The sequence below is a fragment of the Crotalus tigris genome, unplaced genomic scaffold (genome assembly GCF_016545835.1).
Source record: "Crotalus tigris isolate CLP2741 ecotype Arizona unplaced genomic scaffold, ASM1654583v1 scf7180000017716.2861928, whole genome shotgun sequence".
Classification (NCBI taxonomy): domain Eukaryota; kingdom Metazoa; phylum Chordata; class Lepidosauria; order Squamata; family Viperidae; genus Crotalus; species Crotalus tigris.
In genome coordinates, this window is record NW_024096587.1 from 1,147,365 (window position 1) to 1,159,140 (window position 11,776).

An 11,776-nucleotide genomic window follows, 5' to 3' on the forward strand; every position below is an offset into this window, starting at 1 on the left:
TTATGTTCCCCTCTTTCCACTTTCTATACTTGTCCTTTTTATCTTTCAATTTGTCAGAGAGTTCTTTATGCAGCCATGCTGGTTTCTTTTGAGAGCTGTTATTTTTCCTCTTTGTTTCCTCTTGATTCATTTGAGAGTAACTTGTCTATTTTGCCTCATGTTAATGCGAAGGATGCAATGCAATATTGATTTATTAGGTATTAAGTGTTCTCAAATCAGCAGAATGAGAAAATTGAAGGCATAAAGCTCCCAAGGAATGTAGAAAACAGTCACAATGTTTAAGACAACAGAGAGAATCCTGGTGAGTTTCATACTTTGCTACAAGATAATTCAGTTCTGCAAGACTTGTTTTTTATTAGATCTTCTCTTTACCTTTGGAAGGCACCTGGCTAGAAATGGGAGACTGCAAGTTCTAGTCCTTATGCCTATCATTCTCTTAAAAGTAAGGACAAGCCGCTTCCAAAGTTTTGCCAAGAAAACTGCAGGAACCTGTCCCAGGCAGTTGCCAGGAATCAAGACTGTTTTAAAGGCATTTCCCCACCCCAAAAGGTATGCATTTAGGTAGGAAACAGACCCTTATACAGTGATAGACCCCACAATTAAACAGCATCAGTCCAGCACAGAGTGATAAGCAGGGAATTTATGTATTGATTTAGTGGATTTATAGGGTTGATAACTCGAATACTGTGACTGCAAAGCAGTGCTGGATCTATTAATATGCAAGGAAAGTATTATATAAAACTATACAATCGGGTACAGTCAGCATTTGTAGTAGGCTAGGACCAGGGTCCTTTCATTTTAGATTTATCTAGTGCCCAGCTTCTCTTTTAGATACCCACACAAAAATATTCCCCCACAATGCCTCTAGGAACTTTTTCTAAATTAACTTCTGCTGTTTTACTTACTGTTTTTATTGTATTTGTAGTAAAAGTTGTACACCAACAATACTGAGTTTCTTAAAATAAATGATGAAAGGTAGATATCTGACTCATTGTACGGATGGAGACAAAATGTATAATTCATGCAGGCTGTTCTTTCAAGTATAAAAATCATTTAGCTCAATCTTATTAAATACCCTACTTATTCATCCAACTTATTACTTACTTTTTCCCTTTCACTAATTGCCCTGCTTTTATTCTAGCACCCTTTCCATGTTGGGAGAAACAATTTAATGTCCTGAAGTGCTTAAATGCAAACTGACATTTTGAAGCAGAAAATTATCAGCTAATAATGAAATCAATCACACCACCCTCCGCTCAAAAGTGAAAATCACTCATGACACGTGTTGAATTGGTTTTATTTAATACATATTTTACAATATGGGGTTTCCCCCTAAAACAAGCACCACCAAGAAAAGACTGCAGCCTGGTTGGCTTCTATTACAAAACCCATGAAATATTTTGGTCAGGGAATTTTTTTTTTTCACTTTTTAATAGTTTCCCATAAAGAAAAATGGGTCACTTTTCAGTTGCCTCTATATAGCTCCCTCCGTTTGAAAAATGGAATGCTGTAGTAGTGGAGAAGGAAGGGAGAATAAGAAGCCTGTCTTCTTAAAATACATACTGCATGAAGGGTTGACTTGGTGGCCCCTCCTGTGGAACACCAATTAGGAAGTCTGGAAGGAAAACGGCAGTTTCTTCAATCAGATATTCCCCTACCAAGAAATCGTTGTTCCTTTAAGCTGATGCAGGTTTTAAAACCTATGCAAGGAAAAGGACTGTAAGCCAACGACTGACTCCATCTCCTTCTCAAGGACAAGCAGCGAGTGTTTCAGTACACACAGGAACCATCAAATGGATACAAACCATTCACAAGTAGCTCTGCTCACCCAGAGTGGGGACCCCTACCTAACGAAGCCCCAGGGACTGGGAGAAGAGTGCTGAACCCCAACTGCAGAGCTGGGTGTTTCGGAAACCGTATCTGGACCTTGGAAGATGATAAAATTTATTTTTTCTTCCTCTCCTGGGAACAGCGAGGACAGAACCTGCATCAAGGAGAAAAGGCAAAGCAGTAATTTGGGGATCAACACTATCAAAGAAAAAAAGGATACACAGAATTGATTTAAGCAGCTGATAATTCCGCAAGCAAAAAAATAATAATCTAATATTTTAAAGCATTATTTTCACACTACCGCTCTCAAATATTTTGTAACTAGTGTACGTATAATAGTTATACTATAAACCATATAGAATTCAAATTCTGAATAATACGGTTGATATTTTTTCAACATGTGGTCTTCCAGGATTGGGTTCCAAATGCTCCATGGAGAAGATTCATTTCACTTACAAATGAAATTGGATGCTGAAATTATGCTCATGATACGTCAAATTGAATTTCTCCCATGATCTGAGCTTTTCCAAAAGAGCTTTGTCTTGCTGGAAGGTGCCCAAACAATTTTTCCTTCTTTTATAGGGCAAGATCCTTAGGAATCTGAAAAATCACTAATGGGGCTAGTAGGAGAAATCTGGGGATTAACTGTTTATGAGTTCTAAAGCCCTGACAATAATAATGCATCGCCAAATGGAGAGATCATAATTAGTATTTTAATTATGTTTAAAAGCCAGTAGTTTTTAATGCAATGTTACTGGCTTCCTGGTTTATTTCCATGTCCATGGGAATGGAAAAGCAAACAGATACATAAACATTATTAAATGTCACAACACTATGAAGCTCCTATAAGTAGCTAACAGACTTTGATATAGGAATAAACATATGAACGAATAGGGGTAATTCTCCTGGTTAACCACCCAACTGATTCTTTGAGAACATCCTCCTCTACCAGGAACCAACATTTGATATCCCAACATTTCAGAAGACCTAAAAAGAAGACCAGGGATTAGAGAGAACGGTTACTTACCATTTCCCTCTTGGCTTTGTTGTCAAGCCCACACAAGCAAAATGGAACCATTCAATGGAGCACTAGTAAAGGATACAAATCACACAGAGATGAATCAGTATTCTTCTGGCAACTGGCCATGATCTAATTCCATTTCCAACGGAAACAGAACATGATTCTAATGCAAAACCTCTTTCCTGACTACTTATGTACATTTTCGATACACTATTATAAAAGGATGGAATAAAGTGACCCACAGCTATTTAGCCAGTAGTAAAAAAAAATAATTTAGCTATTTAATTTTTATCCTGCCTTTATTATTTTTACAAATAACTCAAGGTAGCAGACATATCCAACTCACCTTCTTCCTCCTATTTTTTCCACAACAATCATCATGTGAGTATAAGTTGGGCTGAGAGAGAGTGACTGGCCAAAAATTATCCATTTGGCTTTCATGGCTAAGGCCAGACTTGAACTCAAGATCTCCCACTTGCCGGCCTGGTCCGTAACCACTAGAACAAACTGGCTCTCTATGTGAAGACATGGGGCAGACTCGACAAATGCTATAGACTACTGCAGTTTGGTAGGAAAATTTAGGGCATGGATGAATGACTTGAGTGCCCAGGACAGCATCTGGTCCTTGAAGCATTTTTCTGAGCACCACTGACCATAATTGCTAAAAACTGACAGCATAGTTTCTGCAGTTTAGATTGCACAAATGTAAATTTAGACTAAGTCCTAAAATATGCTTAATACTTTTCTAAAAACTCTGAATGCCTTCCGTAATCTGGTCAATCAATAAATCAAATGTTCTTTATAATCAAAGGCCAAAACAATTAAAAATACTCAACGAGTTATCTTCTGCAATCCATAAAACAGTTATGCTCTCCATTGCATTTATGATATAGTCCTGCCTTCTTTGCAATATTGCCCATGCAATAGTTCTCTCCCTCAACCATCAAAGGCATGCCCAGTATGCTCTATCCCTAGTCTAAAAGAAAGGTTTATAAACTATTGGCACACGTATGCATAATTGTTTCCCTAAGTGCTGCCTCCATCTATAGCTTCTTTTATGAGAGGGGTCAGAAGCTGAAGTACAGATAGAACAGCTACTGAAATATATACAAATATTTGGATGTAGTGAAATACATTCCAGGGATACTTTTAATGGCTTCAGATAGAATGAATTCAAGTGGAAGTATTTCTTAAAATAGTGCATTTGTCTAAGACAGAACAGCAGAAAAGTAACATTCTGGAGGTGCAAAAATCCCAGGCTTGGCAAGGAAACAGACCCTCTTCCTAAACACAGCAATAGCACATAACAATACTCCTAATCCAAGGGTTTCCTTAGCTGTTAACTTTTAAAAACAAATACATCTGGAAAAAAGTACAAGACCAATTTAAGAAGTTAAGAATTTAATAATTTAAGTATGCAAAGGTGTCACCCTGCCAACTTGTTAAGGTCCTAATAAAAAGTTGATTTTATAAATAAGTAATAAGGCTATTTATGTCTTATCTGTTTAGCTCCCCTCATTTTCCACCCTCTATTAGCATGACTCTCTCTTACATCAGGGTTGTCACAACCAATCATCTCCCCATAGGAGACCTGGTGGCAGAGGCAGTAGGTGGGCTCATTGGGATCCACAGGCATATCCAACACATCAGAAGGGTGGACGTTTCCAAAGGTCACTGAAGGCATCCCATATTCTGTGCTGCTTTAAATGGAAAAAGTTGAGTTAGCAAAAGTTTTTTTTTTAATGTCCCAAAGAGAATTCCCTCCAATCTATATGAAATAAACCACTTATTATAATAAATGATTGGTCTTAGATTTAGCACCTGAGAGTGCTAACGACCAGATGACTGCAAAGAATATAAATCCTTCCATTCCCCGCCAGTCAGAACTGAAGAAGTTTCTAATATGAGAAGTGAAACGCCTTCAAAAAAAAAAAAAACCCCAAGAAAGTCCAGTAGCCTTTTGGAAAAAGCACCTTTGGGACACCTTTTACAACTTGCCTCGTAGGAACTTTATCTTCTCAAATTTAGGGAAAGCACGAGCAGAACAATTGTGCTGGAAATGGAGTAGACTGATCTAGGGAAGATCAAGCAACACCTACTAGTACACAAACTAGTGGCCTAAGTCTGCTGCGTCTTCCCACCCACTCACGTGCGGACTAATTTCAGCTTCTTCTGGGCTGTTTTTGGTGCCTCTTCATCAGAGTTTTTTCCCTTGGAACGAGCACGGGCAGCTTTCTTTTCTTTTTGGGCACGGCCTTCTGTATGGATAATATAAAAAGAAAAACACAAGTAAAATACCTTTGTATAGACCGAAAAGTTGCAGCTAATCAACCAATTAATTGTATCATACACAACTTCCAGTATTCCACCTTTGCTTATGTTCTACTTCTGATCCAGTTCCATGTTGATTAAGTTCATTCAAGAGTTTGGACGATGATTGTGTCAAACAATCTTCTTTTCAAAGTCCATAATGTCAACTACTCTCTATTTTTGACATTCTTATATTATTCTTTATTTCTCTTTGTAGAGTCATGTTGATTTTTTTTATTCATAAAGCATGTTTTACTGCTCATTTGTTACAAAATCTAGTATTTTGTAATATTTTCTAATTTGTCTGTGAGAAGATCTAATAAATACCTTGTTCTCCCACATTCTACTCCCTTAAGCTCTGAATCTTAAAATTGCTTACCAACCTTCTAATAAGAAATTTACATATATATTAAAAATAAATTTTAATAGGTATATTCCATCAAGATGTTGAAATTTTAATTTGTAAACTAGCCCTAATCTATTGTTATTAACTACATATACCCAACTGCTGCCCAAAACAATGTAAGGCATGTATTTCCAACACAGCATCTTTCTCAGTTAAAATACGCTTGCAGGATGGAGGTATTAGGAAAAAATAGAAATTGTAGTACAAAACTTTGGCAACTAATATAAACAGTATAGTTTTGGAATGAGCAATTCATCTTCTACAGTATTTATTTGTTGCAGAAAAAATACTATGCTATTTTGGAGACCTCACTTTGCTCGTTTTGTTGATTTCATAAATTAAAAGTCTAGTGAAATATATTCATGTTTTCTTGACTCTTTTAACTGCCCAAGTGATTAGTCTTTTCCCTTACAGCCAGTCTGGCATAGTAGTTAAGGAGCTAGCCCAGAAACCAGGAGACCACGAGGAAGATAGGCAGTTGAGAAATGTGAAAAATAAATAAGTGGCAGAATATCAATCTAATAAAAATAGAGCTACTGTCCATATTCTTTGTCTGCATATTTCCATAAACAAGAAATTATTTTATGGCTTTCCACTTCAATTATACACAAATACAACTTTTGGTATACAATATACAGAAAAAGGGGCTTGTTTATTATGCTAATCTAGTCTCTAAAACTGCATTCCAAAATTAATTCACTACTGGGTAAACCCCAAATAATTCAAAATAATGTGTTTCCAACAAAATATTTTGTCTAATACAACCAACTAAACAACAGATACAACTTGGAATTTAAGAAATCAAATAGCTATAAATTTCAATGCATTTTTCTCTTATGCCTATTAATTTCAAGTGGCTTTCAAAGTCAAATTTATTGCCTTTGCCTCATTTCTGTAATAAGCTAACAACTCTTATAAGTAAAGGTTAACTCCTTGTTAACTGCATTCATGCAGTTTTCTTGACAGCATTAAAGATGTGGTCTGTTACTGCCTTCTCCTAGGATGTTTTCCAACAATCCAGTCTAAGCAACATTTCTGGAACTTTCAGTGGTCCCACATCCAAGTAGTAGCCAGGTCCATCCCCGCCTATTTGAGCCACTTTTGTATACTGCCTATTCTTGTTAACTCTAGACAGCTTACAATATATAAAATTACAGCATGCATAAAATCTCAATATAAAAGCAACTAATAAAACAATAAGATATTGTTCATAAGAGCTATTGCTATCCTTAAAAAGAATTTCAAGCCTGAATGCCCTCTGAAAGAGAACTGTCTTAACCACTTTGCTAATAGCCATAAGGGGAGGGGCACATCTGACCTCCAGGGGCATGCTGTTCCAGAGGGAGGGGCTGCTCCTGAGAATGTGCTTCTCTGAGTCCCTGATCTCTTTCGGGGTGGGTACCTGAAGCATTCTCTCCCTGCTAGACTGCGTAGGGTGGACAGATTCTACCTGGAAAAGACAGTCCCAACAGTAATGAGAGGCCAAGCCATATAGGATTTTATAGGTAATCACCAGCACCTTAAACTGGCCCACAAGGCAAATGGCAACCAAAGCAATTTCTACAACATGTGGTTTATTCTGCTGAATCAACTAACACCAGTGAGCAAGCGGGTGACCACATTATGTATGAGCTAAGACTTCAAAGTCATCTAGGATAGTCCCATATAAAGTGAATTGCTGTAGTCTGACCCAGAGATGACTTACTGTCTTCTGCATCTCCTGATCCAGGAAAGAGTGTCATTAGCATACCTGCCAAAGCTGGAAGAAGGGTCTCCTGCCATAGCTTTCAGCTACCATTCCAGTAGGAATCACTTATCTTCCAAGGTCAGGATTATTACCCTATTTCAATCTTATTTTCATAGTGATACCTAAATATTTTCTCAAAATAAGTTCATATTTAAACCAACAGTATTGCTTAAGGGTGTAGCTATTAAATGCCAGACTGACACCAAGGAGACTCGTGTTCAAGTCCACCCTTAGCCACGGAAGCCCACTGAAAGTTAGCCTTTGGAGACTGGTCCAGGTTATAAATAGATTGTAATCTAAATGAAACTGCACTTTATTGCAAAGACTATAGGAAATTGAAAACTTGCAGTGTTTTCCCTTTCTCCCTCTTGTACCAAAGAGAGGAATTTGGTAGTACTTTTTCTGAGTAACAAATTTTATTAACAAAAACAAGCTTTCATAAGCTGCAGCTTACTTTATCAGGTGGAATCGGGCAAAATTTCTAATATTCTCCTTCTTAATTTTTTAGAGTATTTTTCTCCTAAATATTCAAATCCAAATGTGATAGGTACTTGATTTCTCATAACTCTCCCCATCTCCACCCCCCCCCCAATCTCTGCAGAACTCACTCTTTTTGCCTTTGCTAGATGAGCTGTCATAATCACTTGATTCAATCTGTTTCTCTTTCAGGTCAGCTTCAAACCGGGCAAGATCAGTATCCAACCTTCGGATGTGTTTATCTACCTGCAGACATAATAGGACTATATTATTTCAGATGAGAGTCAATTCATCAGCATGATGGAGATTTTACTAACAGAAGAAAGAAGAAGCTGGTTACACTAATATCTGAAAATGAATAATAAATGAAATCCAATGAATGAATGAAATTTCATGAATTTATGAAAAAAAAATAACCCAGCAAACTACATTTTATACCACTGTTTTCTTGCTGTATCTCATACCATTTCATATGTCTGCATAGCCAATTGTACTTTGTCATCACCAAATTCCTTGCACTTTCCATAGGCCTCCTGTATTTGTTTGAGAAGACCCACTTTTTCTTCTGAAGATAGAGTCCGTGCATTGCTGATATATTCTGTGGCCAGTTTATCAATCTCTGATTTAAGATCTAGAAGAAAAGAAGCAGAAAGCAGTCTGATGAAGACCACCATAAATTCCAGAGTAACAGAAATGAACATTAAAATGAACATGCTCTTTTAAAAAGTGTGACACACAATTCAAATTGCTGTCTTCCACTAATCCTGACTCACCTTCTGTTCGTTGGTCTAGATCTCGCATAAGCTGAAAGTTTCTCTGCAGTTCAAAAGGCAAATTCTCAATGCCTAAAGAGGAACCCAGAGAAAGGAAAGATGATCAGCCAAGGGGGAAACAATATGCTATTTTCTTTAACACATCAACACCCATACTATTGAACACTCATATGTTAGTAGCAAATAAATTGCCAGATACTTAATTTTATATTCAAATATAGCATTAGAAAATACAGGAATGATTATCTGCATCTTAAATGACATGAAACACTAAATTTCTCATTAAGCATACTCAGTCTACAAAGAGTTCCAGCCAATCCTAGATGTGACTAATATGCATTTGCTTGTATGTATATAAACATTGGCTCAATTAGGTTTTCTGCCAATCATCATAGAGAGATTAGTGTCTGCTGAAGCAAAAATACAAAAAAAAATGTTACAGCAAAGTCTCTTATAGTATTCACTGATGCAGGAATTGTTTTGCAAACGGCCAGCATACTGTCTGCATCTCTTAAAATGTGCTTTCTTCTTACCTATGGTGCTCTACTTTCTTCCTTAAAGATTTTAGCTTTCAAAGTACACGTATTTAAGGTACAACAAACTATCCAAACTGCTTGGAGTCTACTGGCACTGGGCAGCTAATAAATTCAAATAAAGGAATAAAGGAATCATAGATTTGTTCTGCACAGGTACATCCGTATAGATTGAGTGTTGCTTTTAAAATGAAGGAGGTATGTAACTCCATCCCTTGGAACCGGATTACACTACAAAGTCTTAAAGTTGAGCCAAACTGAACAAAGAGATTGAATAACTTCCTGCAAATCTTTCGGCTGCTCTTGGAAAGCTCCATTTCAGCATCTAAGCTGGATAGAGACAATATCAAGCGTGTCCCTACTACCTCTTCCCTCATCACCCCTTTCCCAGCAATAACGCCCCGACTAAAACGGCGCGACGACCGCGGGTAGATACGAGAGGCAGGAAGTCTCTCCTCACGGTTTCCAGATCATGCTTCACCCACCAGGCAACCATGATGAGCCGAAGCGCCCTCCCGAACAGGTTCTCCTGTGCTGAACCTAGGAATGGCCCGAACATGCAAAGATGCGTCCCCCTTGACCTCATGCGCCCACCCAGCGACACGAAATCGAGACGTCTGTCGGCGTTTCGCGGCCTCCCTCCCGGTCGAATCCCACGCCCGGGCTTACTATCCAGGTAGTGCTCCAGGTACATCCCAGCCGCCATTTTGGGTTCCAGCCAACCGCCCAGGCGCTTCTCTTGGCCCCGCCCAACCCCGGCATTATTTCCGCCCTAAGTGAAAGCGACTTCCGTTCTGCATCAGACTTGCTTCTGCCTGTGTACAGAGTGGTGGTCGCTTCTTCGTCCTTTTTAACAGAGGCGATAGCCCTGCCAGTTCGAGTGATGGCAGAAAGGGGAAAAGGTAGTCCTGGCTATCTTTCCTCCCCCCCCCCCTTTGTTAACTTAAAGCAAGTACATGTGCCTTTTTTTTTTTTTTTACCTTAAATAGTACCATATACTGCTGGCTCATATTTGATTGTCCGCTAGGATTCCAAGATCCCTCTAATAGCACCTGTCCTATACTTTACCTGTAGATTTGGTTTTTCTTGCCTAAGTGTAAAACCTTACTTTTCACTACACTGAATTTCATTTTGTTAGATAGGGCCAATGTTCAAGTCTGTCAAGATCCATCTGGATCTTGAACCTTCCATCTTCTGAGATGTTGGCTATTTCTGCCAGTTTAGTGTCATGTCTAAATTTGATGAGTTCCCCTTTTATTCCTTTCCCCAAAGTGCTCTTTTCTTGCTGTTGGTTTTTTCCGGAAAGAAGATGTGTTTCACAGAAGTTCAAAGATACTTGCTTCGAAGTGCCTCCATTTTTCAAAGCAGAAGGAGATTTTGGGAATTTCATGATCCATTTCATCTGATGCATGGAAGGGCAATGGCGACAGCGAATAATGTCTCAGTTAAATTCATATTTATACTCAACCCTTTAAAATAATCTCGTTGAGGTATTGTACAACTGTGTAATCTAGAAATAGAAATGCAATAAAAAATATTTGACAACAATCATATTGCTAGGATTTTTCCCACAGGGCAACATTTCCTTAAGCAAGAAGAAAAAAAGGAAATTAAGTTTGTACATAGTTCAAATATATTTTGATTTATTAAACAAACATAAAAATGTTAAAAAATGAACCAGTGACAAAAGCAAAGGCAACTGAAAAGTAAAATAAAGATTATGGATATGAAAGCAGAAGTGACATTGAAAAAGTTGTAAGCATGCTTAGACAATATTTCTTTCCAAAATAATAACTATACAGATAAAGGTAATCTTTTAGCAAAATCATTGGCAACCAGATCTCAAAATTGCAGGATTTTTCTATTAGAGCAATTAGTCACTTAAGTTTATGTTTCATACATCTGAACAATATATTTTAGATTTCTGCTCCTTGCCATAAAAAAACTAGCTGTTAATACAAATTGACCAAGTTTCTTGTATTACATTTATTTGTTTGTTTTAGGAAAAATGGAAAAAAACAACATTTCTTGTTTTAAGGCAGGTGTGTCCAGCCTGTGGCCCGCAGGCTGCATGTGGCTTTGACAACTACAATGTGGCCCCAGAAGATCATATAAAAAGGGAGTTTGTCATTTATGTACATTAACTATATTATATATTTCATATGTGGTCCAAGACAATTTCTCTTACTCAATGTGGTCCAGCCAACCAAAATGTTGGATGCACATATTTTAAGGTTTTATCTTGTTTTTATGATTATAAGCCACATAAGTGAGATTGATGGCATGTAGGTTTACAAAATAAATAGATAACATAATTCATTATGACAGATTATAGGATAATGTTCACCTGTTGGAAATACAGAAAGCCAAAGGCAGAAAAAGACTCAGTGGTCCATTGAGTCTGTCCTTTTAGTTTTTTGTTTTCTTTATAAATATTTTTATTTATTAATAATTTCATTTTATTTATTTTTTAATTTTTGTCAGATGTTAGAGATGTGTTTATTACAAGCATGTTTAAACTCAGTTACAGATTTCCAGTTTTGCGCAGTAGTGACCAATCATGGGCGTGCGGATTCTCCGCACCCCCGCAACTAATTTCACCCGCCTGGGGACCCTAAATGGGTCTAAGTCGCCCCAGAGAGGCAACGAAGAAAGAAGAGTGTTCCAGTGATTCTGGAG

At 37.6% G+C, this 11,776-nt stretch overlaps 1 protein-coding gene across 3 annotated transcripts; it reads right to left on the minus strand.

Annotated features, from left to right (window-relative positions):
- Positions 1-1,280: 1,280 nt before the first annotated feature.
- ING4 (inhibitor of growth family member 4) lies at positions 1,281-9,869 on the minus strand. 3 transcript variants are annotated; one of them, XM_039338730.1, is made up of 8 exons: positions 9,767-9,869; positions 8,565-8,636; positions 8,256-8,422; positions 7,923-8,037; positions 5,001-5,109; positions 4,404-4,551; positions 2,858-2,919; positions 1,281-1,984 (listed from the first exon to the last, which is right to left on the minus strand). In XM_039338730.1, the coding sequence occupies exons 1-8, from the start codon at positions 9,801-9,803 to the stop codon at positions 1,945-1,947; spliced, it is 750 nt and encodes a 249-aa protein (XP_039194664.1). In that variant the 5' UTR covers positions 9,804-9,869; the 3' UTR covers positions 1,281-1,944. The 3 variants fall into 3 exon arrangements, with proteins under 3 accessions (XP_039194664.1, XP_039194665.1, XP_039194666.1); XM_039338731.1 differs by having other exon boundaries at positions 4,404-4,548; positions 9,767-9,868; XM_039338732.1 differs by lacking the exon at positions 9,767-9,869 and adding an exon at positions 9,583-9,753.
- Positions 9,870-11,776: the final 1,907 nt, after the last annotated feature.